The 13,674-nt window shown below is 46.1% G+C and overlaps 2 protein-coding genes across 6 annotated transcripts in view; one reads left to right on the forward strand and one right to left on the reverse strand.

Moving 5' to 3' along the window:
- LOC120958800 (ras-interacting protein RIP3) overlaps positions 1-13,674 on the forward strand; it is a 230,308-nt gene that overhangs the window by 42,032 nt on the left and 174,602 nt on the right. The gene's annotated exons all lie outside the window — the stretch shown is intronic.
- The window catches only part of LOC120954892 (uncharacterized), an 85,379-nt gene that overhangs the window by 19,341 nt on the left and 52,364 nt on the right, over positions 1-13,674 (reverse strand). For all 5 annotated transcript variants that reach the window (XM_040375251.2, XM_040375223.2, XM_040375216.2 and 2 more), the window contains one exon: positions 4,461-4,694. In XM_040375251.2, the coding sequence (XP_040231185.2) occupies positions 4,461-4,694 (234 nt within the window). The remainder of the gene's footprint in view (positions 1-4,460; positions 4,695-13,674) is intronic.

Consider the following 13,674-nt stretch of genomic DNA (forward strand, 5'->3'; position numbering starts at 1 on the left):
GATGTGGCTTCAGCCGGGCGCCAGCCTGTCAGAACTTTGGGGCCGCTGCTGGTGGTGCTGCTCCGTCTGTGAGCAGTTTGATCTGATAAGACACTTGCTTGAGCCATCTTGATGCTAAGCGAGCATCGGCGGGGGATGGGACAGCGGACGCATATTACACGTGTGGGGGAGCGAAAAGGTGAGAGCAATCCACCATTAAGTGAGGGCAGGGCGGGAATGGGAGGTCGCCCATTAATTACGTGACGCCCAAAACTCCCTCCCTTCTTCGTAAACCCCCCCCCCCCCACGCCACGCCATCGTCTGTTCCGGGTACTCACTGCCGGGCCTGCTTATCGGGTCTCGGGTCTAATTAATCTTTTGGCTAATTTTCACATTCACTCACACAAACACACATACTCATATAATGTAGCGTTTCGAAGGGACGGCGGTAGCCTTTTCCTTGTTTGAGGAGGGGGCAAACCTTCATCTGAGGCCGTGTAGCCAAAGTGAGTCGATTAAATTCCGTATCGCGATGGCGAGTGGCTTGAGTGGCTGCTGGGAGGCTGCTCAAAAATAGACGAAAACCCCGGCACCCCAGGTTCGAGCATTAAAGGGATTACGCTTCACCCGATGCTGCATGAAGTGTTTATCCCCTGTGTGTGTGTGTGAGTCTGTGCTTTTCCTTTCGCTTACTTTCTCGCTGCTTCGGCGGAGCCCGGAACGTATTTACCTAATGCTTATTTTTAGCGAAGCGCTTATACATTTCCGCGCAGTTGGTGTACCCTCTTTTGTTAAAAAAAAGAAGCCGTCAGCGTGCGATTATTAGATTATTCGCCAGCGAATGCACTGGGAGTAGTTTCAGTAAAAATGCGCACCCAAATGCGGAAAACGATGCCGGCAGCGGGAATGCCAGACTCGCTGGAAACACTATCGGTAGGACAAAAAGAGAGAGAGAGAGAGAGAGAGAGAGAGAGAGAGAGAGAGAGAGAGAGAGAGAGAGAGAGAGAGAAGAAGCCACTGCTGTAATCAGCTTACCAGTTTTCGCTGGGTGAAGCTTCAACGAGAAATCATTTATAATTGAAGATCACGTCACGCTTACGCTCTCAGGCGTCTTCGACCCATTATGCCAGCGCGGGCCGAGCGGCTGACGTTTGGCGAAGCTTGTAGTGCACTTGCAGGCAGCCCTTGCACTACGCAACGTGTGGCGCCCTCTAGCGGGGTAAACCGGTAAGCTGTCAAGTCACAAAGGCACAGACGGTCCGACGGTGCACGGGCGTTAGTGTCAGTTTCAGACGGTCAGACGATTGTTGCTCAATGCTGATGTCAACGAGCAGCTTGCATCACATTTTTAGCCAGCAAATGTGTTATAAATTCCAAAATAAAGGTTAATTTAATCGAAAAAAAAAACTAAAACAAACAAGAATGGCGCTACTCAGTGTACTAAGACGCTGATAAAACCATCTTTAACATCAGTTGTGCATGGTTTGAAAGTGGTTAATAAATGCCTTTTTTGTGCACTCTTCACTGTTGAATCACCAACCCACACGTGTAGAGTAATCGAATCCGACAGCCGAACAGTTGGAAAACGAACAAATACAAGCTCACCCTCGCACAGTGGGCATCCTAGAACAAAGTGCGGGATAAAGGTAAGTTTCATTCAATTCATGAAAACTTATGCACAACAAAGCGTTGAGCATGTACATCTAACGTGTATGTATTGATGTGTTTTGAATAGGTAAAAAAGGTTTTTTTATCCTTACATATCCCATACATGTACTTGCCTGACCTTGTAATATTTCGTGATCGTCATATACAATTTTTTTTTCAAAGTACTTGATATTCAAAGCACTCAATGCAGACAGGCCTTCTAATAAAGGGACCTTTCACGATACTAGTCAGCTGTTTTATTTAGAGTCTGACAGTTGGCAACTGAAATCATGTAAACACTCCATACAGAACCACACACAAAAGTAGCCTGCAATTTTCTGTCAAGATTATTCTAACCCCAAGGCTAGAATTAGATTCGAGTACTTGCTCGAAAAAATGGCAAAACAATGTGGTGTTTTCATTTATCCCAAGGTGCATTAAAGAGGTCAGGTTATGGAATCTAGCATCAAAATGTATGTAGTTTAGGTAGTCTCATAGCCTATTTTTATAATAATCAAGCCTGAACGTCACTTTTTGACAGGACGGGTGTTTTTTTTTTCTGAGACAGGCTTTTTGATAACATTACGAATACACAACACACTCTTAAGATCTTCATTCAGAAGCAGAAGTGATAAAAATCAACCTTGTGATGTGCCCAGCTGTATATTATACCAACTTTGACAGCTGCTCGAAAACTGCCCAAAGACGGTAAGCTATGAATACGTAAAGAAGCAGTTTTAGACAGAATGAGAAGTAGATTTTGTTTCCGTATTGAAATTATAAACCATTTGACCTGTGAATTGTTATGTTCGTTAGGCAATCGAACTAGGCACAGCCTATCGGAGCTTTCTTGTATTCATTTAGCAAGCGTTGGAGAAGATACGTACGGGATAAAACGTACACTTTGCTTGCTGGCAACATTCTCAAATATTGATGGATCAATCGTCACGCCATTCGATAATCATCATATTCGATGATCAACATTGCATCAACAACTGCCCGAAACATGGCAATTATGTATTTGTCAATAGTCATTCTTCGCCAGCAAATTCTTCGTTTTACTCGAAGTAGTATATTGGCATTAAAGTGCCAATAGCTGCGCGAAAGATAGATGATTGGTCAAATTAAGAGGAAGTAGTGCACACTATACTGTTCTTCTTACAGGGTTTCCCACGATTTGTTGGTCAGTTCCTACGATTTTTTGGTGCGTTCCCAGGATTTTTTGATCGTATCCTATAGATATTTGGTTCGTTCCCATAATTTAGTGGTATTTTCCGATTGGATATTAATACAATTGGACCAACAAATGCACCAAAAAAACATGGGAACCCACCAAAAATTGATGGGAATCATCCAATAAATCCTGGGAAACCCTGTATTACCAACTTCTTATGTAATTGGCATATTTTCATAAATTAAGCATTTTAGTTTGGAATCGATCAAAATCTTTCCAAAACATATGCATTTTCCAAAACCGGAAGTTGAAAATAATGTAACCTACAAAGGTTTAAGGTTTAAGAGCCTCTATCTTAATAACCCATATGACTGGAGGATTGAAATTTAGTCTTTCTCTTAGTTGGATACTTTAGATTAGATTGCGTTCCTCAGAATAAAGAAATATGGTAAATAATTTTTGGACTTTCAGCCCGGCAGCTGCCCACTGTGCCTCGTAGTCAAATGTTTTTCCTTACCGATTCAGAAATAAAAATGGAGCCTGAGAGTTCGAAAAAAAAAATCCCGGCTTTTATACGGAATTCGTTCAGGTAAAGTAAACATCCCACAACAACAATAAAAAAAAACGGACACACTAAACGAAATACAAAAAAAACAGAACACAGAGAAAAACGAAAGCAGATAGGCAACCGTAGCAAATGGTGTGAATTGTAAAGCAGATTAGACGTTTCCAGGATGTTCGGCAGCTCAGTTCGGTTGCTGCGAGCCGTTCGCGGAGCCTGAAGGCCCTTAAGCACCCGGGCTTTAGGCTCGCCCCGAGCAGAGCGGTACCGTCCTCCATGGCAATCTTCGCAATTGAAAACAAGACACAATGATAGATGGTTTGGGGCACCACCGAAAACAGGGACATTAGCGCGCACACCCGCGCACATCGAGTGTTGGAAATTGTTGGAAATGGGCGCCAAACCTGCCCAAGAGAGTCCGGCGGCCGTGACAGTGCTTTCGCGCTGACTACAATTGAATTGTATTATGTGGCTTCGTGCGTGTGTGTGTGTGTGTGTGTGCTAGCGATTCGTTAGCAAGAAATTCGCGACGAACGTTGGGAACTTCTAGCCGGGATGGACATCCGTCTGCCCATCGCGTCAACATGAAAAGGAAACGATAGTCTTTCAGGCGGCTGCTTTTTTGTTGTTGTTGTGCTGTTGCTGCCCGTTTCCACTGCCGTAAGTCTGTGCGGCTTTGGAGATGAAGGTCTGACACGCTTCGCCCCCTCCCTCAACTCCCCCTTACGCTCCTAGAAACACAGCGGAAATGGCGGCAAAGTGAATGATTCATAATGAATATTTTACATCCTGCGCTGGCTGCTCCGGGCGGTACCGGCAAGGACCACGTGCCGCCACGTGGACATTAGAGAGTGAAAGAGAAAGACAGGGAGAGAGAGAGAAAGCGAGAGAGAAAAAAAAGAGCTTGACACAATTAATGTCAGCAGTGTGTACGCCCGGTCCCATACTTAATGGATCCCGGTCCGTTTCGTGCTCAACGCCTCTGTCCCGCTTTTGGATCGGCCCTTCATCTCGGCTGGAACCTTTGTTGGAGCCGCCGAATGTTGCGCTGCACCCTGTACCCTATACCCGCTATCCCCCCGCTTCCCCCCGACTCACCTGAGGATCATTAGTGGACAGACGCACAGCACCTGGGAGGAGGCCATCGCGCCGAGATGCCGCTGGGTGCGCTTTTCGCGGTTGACGTCCGCCTCCGCGTCGTACAGATCGTATGTCCGGGCGTTGCCGGCCAGGTTGGCGGTCGCGGAACCGGCTGCTCCGCCCTGCTGCTCGGCCGTCCCACCACCGGTTGCTGCTGGGTTGCCGCTTGCGCCACCCACCTTGGACAGGCGTCTGCAAAAGGTTGGTCGAAAAGTTAGCGTGGGTGGGCGTGAAAATCACTGGCACTAAAGCAATCGATAGACAGCACGGGCGATTGGAAGAGGAGGTTTTTGTGTGTGTGTGTGTGGGAGAGAGAGAGAGAGAGAGAAAGGGAAATCAAAGCGGGGTTTGATAAGGCGGACGATGAAGCCGGACGAGGCGGACGTGATCTGGGGACATGAAACAATTTTCTGTGCCACTAATCGGCGATGGCTAATGGGCTAGCGCGAACAAGTGTGTGCCTACCACCCATCCCCCTTCCCCCCCCTTTCAAGTGCAGTATGCCTTCGCATCAGCACACACACACATCGCCCCCTCGCTCGAATCCATTATATTCTCGTCTCGTGCGTACATTTGTCATCATTTGTGTGACAAGCACCCTGTCCCTCTCCCTGTCCTGCCACGTGTGAGCGTGTGTGTGTGTGTGTGTGACAATGCTGGGACGTAGATAATTTCCTTCACTATTGCCTTTCGAGTAGCCGTCGGTTCGCTTTCCCACACATTCACTTTCGTTCGCTACTAAGCTCCCCTTGCACACACACACACACACACACACACGTACACTGCCGGTTCGGTGTTTTTTGTCATACGAGTGTGCCATCATTATTTACGAGCACTTGTGAGCGGCTTCACTCGTTCGTCTTTTTGCCCCCTCCCTACTCCCGCAAAAAGAAAAACCAAAACAAAAAAAAACTAAAGAGACGACCACACTCACACACATCATCTCACTTGCCAACGGTTGAAGTATCAAATGTAAGCATTTGAGCGCTTCCTGTCCGGATATATGCCTCAAACGGCTCGCGCTGGTCGTAAACAACCGAAAATGGTTGGACAAATCTCGCGTCTTCTTCTTCTTCTTCTTTTTCTTCTTCTTCTTCTTCTTCTTCTTCTTCCTGGCGCTGCATTGTCGCTTGATGGATGGTTTGCTCCTGCTGGTTGCTGGCACTTCAGTAGCTGCTAGCTTCAACACAACCAGAAAGGCATCATCCGTCAATAACGTAACGCAAAAATTGAACACCCCCTCCCCATCGTAGTTGTTACACTGTATCTTTGGAAGGCAAATTATGTAACAGATTAAGACTCCCGTACCGCTTTCCAATAGCTTGTGCTTCAGAAGCTCCAATTTTATTTTCCAATCGGATTTTTTGTGTTGTTTTTATGTCAGCCTTTCCAGAAACGTTCTATTCTATCTCACATAACATATGTGATGCTTAATATGTTACGCATGTGTTATAAATGACGAAAAAAAAAACAATCGGAACATGAGTTTTGGCTACATTTTTTACATACACATACATACATACACAACAACTCGGAAGAAAACAGGGCTAACTGCATTAACTCTACTTCCAGTTTGTTTGAAACGAATTGGATTACACAGGAATTGGATTGCTATTGCACCAGTTTCCAGCTGTTACAGTTGGATCTCGTGCCATTTGCATCGAATTGTGTGACGCCGCCTGCGAATCGCTTGCCACTATCATCAAAAGCGTGCCACTGCTGTTGATTATTTGATCATTTTATTCCATCCGTGGTAGCCAAATTCCGTCACCAACCGGCCCAGGCCTAGGAATGGTGAAATATTCGGCTGCGTGTTACATACAATATAGCTAAATCTGTTTTGATCCGGCATAATCGCAAAGGTTGTTAAGTCAAAAAGAAGATGCATCGTTTATTACTCATTTTGAGTTTCAAACATTTTAATCTTGCGTTACGTAACAAAAGTATTTTCCACCTTCTCCCCCCTATCAGGGTTACGTTATAGATGGACGACGTCAAAGCAGATTTCTGGGAGCACGGAGTGTTTTTAAAACCAAATTATTTTTTTCCCTATATAAATTATGTTGTTGTGTTTTAAAAAAAAACGCTTTTCGAAAACTATCGCAAAAAGGATAATCTCGCTCCTGCTCTACACCACTCAGCACGTGCCAGCAAACTGCAAACGGATGAACATTTGTTTTCATGTACTCAAATATTAATTCAAACTTTGTACGCCCGAGTGGTCCCTGAGAAGGCGCACCGCGGGTTTTATCCCCGGTTCGGGGCTAAAGTTTGTCCCCGAGCAAGCTGCAGCAACAGTGACAGTGTGCACACCGAAGGACCAAAACAGTAAATCGTAGCTGCTGTTATTTATTTACGAATCTAGTAGCGCAGAGTGCCGCAGAGTATTCCAGCTAGAGCGGCCTGCCGCCTGGTGATGGTTTGTTACAAAACCAATATGCTATTTGGAATGTTTGCTTGAGCATGGAGAGAACTTGCTACGCGGTAAATGTGAAGTAAATGTTCTCGCTTAATGTGAAGTAAATGTCCTGCTGCTAGTACCATGTTTACAATGTCCGTTCATGGTGGGAATTTGTAGCCTCGATGCAATTTGCATAGCTCATAATATTCTCGGGTACTACGGTACGTTCTCATCACACGTCGTGTTTCTGCTCATGCTACCGGTTCCTGCAATTCTGTGGCGAAAATTATGCCCGCCAGCCTGCGCACAACCTAGCACAGTGGCTCACTCGGGCAATCGGACAAGCACAAACTGAACCGTTCTCTGAAAATGTTCCGCTCGATTGTGGAATTCTCAGAACTGGTAATCTTTCCGTTTTATATTTGTTGCTGATCTTATACTACATCTTCTGGGAAGGTAAGCAAAACATAATGGTAATCAACCTCGAAATCAACCACAAAGCAAAGCTATTTTTTGCGAGTTAAAGCATTGATTAGAGATAGCAGGAGATTGAAGACTAAAATTACCATTGCTTGTTAGGTCTTCTGCTACAAAACGAGCTGAATAGGTAATGTCATGCATTAAACGTGTCTAAACGTTTTAATACAAATACAGCCTACATTTCGACGATCATTTTGAATGAAAATAAACTTGGAAATGGCCACTAGACCTTAGCAAATTAAAGATAAGTAATTAATGTAACTGCCACCAAGTTTATCGCACTTTGATGTGGTCAGCTAGACATCTGGATACATGATGATGCCATAAACACATGATGTATCATTAAACATTGGCATCGTTTCTATTTCCGTTGATAGTGCTTAACTTCCCAAAAATGTTTGGGAATTTCTAGCACGCGATTTCTGGTAAAATTCTCAGTCAATTCCATTACCTATTCCGTACGATGGTACAGGTGTCCAGTGTACCGATCGAGTCACTATAGCTACTTTCGAACCCTGCCATCATCAGGATGCAAAAAAAACGCGCCAAATTGTCCCCCAACTGAAAAGCCAAATTTGAATATCGCATCCTGGGGCCATCTCGTTCGTGGTGCGTCCGTTAAACTGTACCGATCAAGCAGCCCAAACTCAAGATTGGAATTCAAAGAAAGGGAGGGAAAGAGATAGAGTTTTCATATGTAATACTTTAACCACTGTCCAAATGATTTTAATGGATTTCTCGTTGCTTGATGCCATTTTCGCGCATAAATCGGTAGCGCTTGCGGCGGTTCCCTTTTCGCCGGTTGATGATCGGTTTTCTGAGGTTTGCCCGAAATGAATTGCAGTACGCCAAACAGAGGGGAAACAAAGAATAATAGGAAATGAATCGAATTTATCGAGACGCAAAAACAAACAAACAAAAAACCGCGAACCGCGGTTGCAGGGACGAAGGCAAGCTCTTGCACCGGTGCTCACTCAGCATCGCCAGATTGCCATCAGTTGGCGAACTCAATTAAGCGCCAGATGGCGCTGATAGCACCACGCTCCTCACGTGTTTGCCCCTTCGCCCGTTAGCACTCACTTAACGTGACCGCTGGATAAATAGCCAGATACTTGTCGTAACCTGTCATGGCGACACAAAATGGCGCCGCCCGAATGTGAACGGAACTGCTGGAACTGCTTCGCGCAATGTATTTCAAACGTCCTTGGGCAAGAAATTCGCGTGCAGCTCTTCGACCCGTGTTATTAAACGATAACCGGTCACCGGTGAAGTGGAATAATAAAAGTGCACTGCTTCCCCTCTCTCTCTCTATCTCTATCCCACGATCCTTCCTTGTGCAGCCCAGCTTTCGACACGACGCTCAGAAGGGGTGGCGAGTTTTTGATACTCTTCTCGCTTTGTGTGTGTGTGTGTGTGTGTGTGTGTGTGTGTGTGTGTGTGTTTGGGGGAACGAGTGATTTTGTTTGGCTCGATGGGTTTCGAAGGTACTGCAACCGTCTTGACACTAAGCGTGGTCGTCCCCGCACGAGATGTCTGGGATTGAGCGCCCGGGACAGGATGCGATTTCCTGATAGCTCAATAAATCCCACTGCCTGGCACACGCGAAACCAGATGGTTCCGTAGAAGAAAAATATTGGGAAGCAACAACAACAAAAAAAAAAGACAAAAGAGCCACCAAGAGCCAGGGACACTTGCCCACGTACTTTGGAGCAGAATGAGCCAGTGCGCTGCTTCCCAATGTTTGACAGAAACCTCACCCATTGCAAACCGGGCGTAATAATCGTAAAGCGACCCCGAAGGTGGCGTTCATTCGCAGGCCAACATCTCGATCGCATAGCTCATAATTTCGGTGGCTGCAACTGTACGCTTTTTAGTTTTGTAGCACTCACACACACACACACAACCCCCTAATGTCCGATCTGCCGGATACGGACATTACGGGATGGGTGTGACTAGCAATCAGCTCAGGATATGTACATATTTATTGCACAACCAACCAAGCTGAAATGCAATTTCGTTTCATTCAAGTCCACTACCTTGCGGGACCTTCGAATACATGGTTTTTTTTTTTGTTGGAGATGTGCTTTTATTGCGTCCCTCCTGTTCCATTCTCACATTCCGCTTCCTGCGGGACGATGCCGCTGCTGGACGAGATGTGTTGCGCGCTCCCTTCTCCAGAGCCGGATATTTTGGGCAAGCAGCTCGACAGCTTTATGAACATGTGGCCCCTGGTCGTTATAGCTTCGGGGTTCTTCGCTTTGTTACCGCCAACATCTCCGGTTTTGTCAAAGTGCTGTGACGCTTTTTTGTTTGGCAGCTCGGAGGACGGTTTGCGTTGTTTACCTTGTACATCCGGTGCCACAGCGAGCGAGCGAGAGAGAATGCGAAAAGCACACACACACGCAATCAAGAAGCGCAGATAAAGTAAGCAAATAGAAACGCAATAAAGAGCACATATTCGCCTTTTGTTGCCCATGGCAGCGAAGTTTTGGAGCGTGGAGTTTGGCGGCAACGACACACAAACACACACTCAGACGCTCTACCGGTCCCGGCTCCAACTGTGTCGTATGGTTGGAGAAATAATTACGCAAAAGCCAAAGTTTTAATAGCGCAACATTAACCGTGTTACTATCAGGACTAGCTGGGCCAGGTTTTGGGGGATACCGGGGATAGTTTCCGTTGTTCACAAAACAGACGCGCAACGGCGACTGGACACGATCCGCCATCAGAACCTTGCCAGCGGAGCGCCTAAAAGTTGACGCCGAAAATCCCGTATGCAAACGGTACGGTACGACTGGCTGGACATTATTTTTCGCTCAACCCGGAAGGGGATGATGTTTTCCCCGTTACCAAAAGCCCCCCCTGAAGCTAAAAGAAGGAAGGGAAAAACTGTGTTTTTTTTTTTGCTCACAACTTTTGCTCTCTCCCGTGGACAATCGTCCGCAAACGAATTGTTTGAGTTGCTGGCGCCAGTTGTTTGCCGAAATCAGTGCGCCCCGGGGCGTCAATGGAGGAAAGTTTAAATTCCAAAACCGTAGTGGGAGCATCACAAGCCGACGAGCCGACGAGGGTCCATTCATCGGCGTGCTGTTTGTTGCGCGGGCGTACAAGAAATCAAAGTTTGCTACATCGTTCCGAGCGGGCGATGGAGCAAGTTTTGCGAGATGATTAATTTTTGAAGCCGCCGAAAGTATGGTCCAACGTTTTTGGAGACAGTAATTTCGGTGCTCGCCGCAGTGGTGTGCCTGTGCCTGTGCTGGGCTGCTGTAATGCCAGCTGACTCCGAGTGAAAGGAGTACCCTAGGTTTGCCACGCGTAAATTGCCTTCATTGTGCACGCAGTTAACAGAAGCGTGAAGTTGCCCGGGGTTCTACCATTTGCGTAAGCAGCGAACTTTTGCCCAAGGGTGTGTCAATGCACTAAAGATTCTGCCACGTGTGTCAAGCGTATGGGTGCGTCAATTTTGTAACCAAAAGATTCAGGAGAAAGAAGTACAACATTGGTTTGCTATGTAACCTGTTTGTTGGTGAAGAATTCCAGTTGAAAAAGCAATGCTGAATTTTGGAGCTTAGTTTCGATTGACTCTTCTGTTACCTGGAATTAGATGTTGATATCCTGGTAGAAGTTTGAGGCAGACAATAGGCGATGGATCTTAAGTGAAAATTATCAGTCTTCCATTGGAATGTTGATATTTTTGATGTACTGATCTAAGATACCTTCTGATAGCATCTAAAGTTTAAGAGAAATTTTTTGGAGAGTGCTCTTTGAAGATATCTTCCTCCTCCCTGGGCAAGCTCCTCAGTCACATCCGTTCATTTCAGTTGCATTCAGACATTTAAACTCAAAGGCCATGTATCGTTAGTCTTCTTAGTAGGGGTCTCGCTTTAATTTACTTGGCATTTCTTGGAACACGTTAAACCTAACAAGTAATCCTAACCTAACCTAACATATATTTGTTTGGGCTTCGGGAAATGGGAATCATTTCTCGGAGTTCAAAAAATGATATCTAGAGATAGAGCAAATGTAACCAACAGATGCTTTCCTTAAACCACTCTTATTCTCGGACTGGGACATCCGACATTAATAACGTTAACTTTCACCGACACTCCAACGCTTGCACACCCTTGGTGGGATCAGAGAGGATCTTATGGTATCATTCCACAAAGCCTTGTTGGTAAGTGGACAACTTCCAAACTTTTGGAGCACTTCTTCCAAGTGTCCCTCACTGAGTGGGGATGCTATCTTCTTCTACACCACACCCAAACAGCACACACACACACACACACACCAACGGTTAAGGGAAACTTGTTGCAAACGCTAAAGTTGCGGCAGGACCCATCCCATGCCGCGTACCGTATAATTAAAAGCGCAAACAAACTGTACCCTGGCGGGAAGTTTGCGAATCTTGATGGATTCACCCCGCACGATGGTCACCGCTGGGTAGTTTTACATGCATGTGGCAAACAAATCAATAAACAGCGAGTACGTGGCACAGACGTTTGTTTGGTTGTGTTCGCCTTGTCTGTAATTCAAGGTTAAGGTCGGCGTTTCTGCGGTTGTCTTTTCTCCTGGGCATCTTCATTGCGCAGCGAAACACTCCCCAATATTTATGGTGTTGCGTGAGCTCGTGGCGAATGTTTGTCTACGTATGGTACGTAACGGGTCCTTGCTACAAATAGACGCGTTTGCACCAGTAACTGATGACACATGGTGTCACTCTAAACAGCAAGGACATGCTGGAGTGTACGGTTTGTTACGTTGGAAGACACTTTCCACCAAGAGACCTTCAAAACTGTGAGTTACTTGTGGTAACTAGTATATTTGCGTTACAATGTGACGCTGCTACTTCGTTGGCTGTTTGAGGTGCGAAATGAAGATATGTCTTGGATACATCTTCAACTTTGAATCCATACAAATCTTGCTACAACAACTTCTACGCTGAATTTTCTTCATTCCAGGCACTGGAACGTGACAATTTGTTAAAAACCACGCGTTTTTGCATGTACAATTTTTGTTACAAATACTCCTATTCCTCTTCTGCTCCAAAAAGTTAGTTTGGCGAATCAAGTTACCGAGCAAAATGATTTTGATGTCACACTGCTAGCTTCAGCTTCAAACACTCGCAAAACCGTCCTCCGAAACTTACTCCACGGAACGGACCAACAAGTTACATGGATCATGCCACGGGACGAGATGATCAAAAGTTTTGGGACACTCCCGCGCACTGCCCCGAACTCTGCTACCATCCGTGCTCCCCATCGTGGGTGTCCTTTCATTTGCAAATCTCTCATCTCCCCCGGGGAGCAGCCGATGTCCTTTAAACTAAAGTATTCCCCTAACGACTCTAATGGCACTGGGACGGTTGCGAAACTATCGCTTACATCGGGTCGCATCGGGAAAGGGCAAAGCCAAACATGGCTGCCGAAATGACCTAAGCGAGCAGCTAGTGACAAAAAAAAGCGGGCAAAAGAAAACTTGAAATACAGGCCCCCGAAATGTTGTAAAACATTTGCTCCACGCGCCCACCCGTGCGGCTCGCTGACTAGGGTGAACATTAATTTCTCAGGAGAGTTTTAACCATTTTTGTTTGCACTTTTCTGTTCTGTGCACTCAAATTTTGTGTAACAATTTTCGCCCGCCCGCTGGCGACAAATTGTGGCGCGATGCTTGCCTACATTCCGGTGCAGCTGTACGAAACATTTCGAAATAAATCGCTGTGCCAGCTAAAGTGCCAGCTAGTGAACCCAAAGAGCACGGTAGCGGCTTTCCTTCCACGGTTTTGGCTTTGCTGCTCTCTCTCTCTCTCTCTCTCTCTCTCTCTCTCTCCGTCTCTCTAGACATCCGCTTTAAGTTGTATTTTTGTTCCCGGTTTGCAGCGAGCCAACAAAAAGTGCACGCTGTGTGCGCGTGAAAAATGCGAGAAGAATTAAATACCGTGGAGAAAGCAGAGAGAGAGAGAAAAAAACAAACAAATCACGCAAGTTGCAAGTACAGCTCACGCGTGCCCGAGATTTCACACACCACCTACGAAAATGGATTGCCCTTGCCCGTGAATAGCATTCCGATCGACGGTTGTGGTGCCATCTTGCGGCACCCGGAACCACCCCCGGTGAGGTGGGACAGGAGGCTAAAGGAGTGTGTCGGGGTAGGGGCAGATTTTTATTCGTCCACCATACGGGGCCCTGGGACATCAATTTTGGAACCGGAGGATACTAAGGATCACTTCACCAGAGTGTGAGGTAATGTGATTGAAATATTTGTGGACACACACACACATACACGAATACACGC

Source organism: Anopheles coluzzii, chromosome X (assembly GCF_943734685.1).
Source record: "Anopheles coluzzii chromosome X, AcolN3, whole genome shotgun sequence".
NCBI classification, from domain to species: domain Eukaryota; kingdom Metazoa; phylum Arthropoda; class Insecta; order Diptera; family Culicidae; genus Anopheles; species Anopheles coluzzii.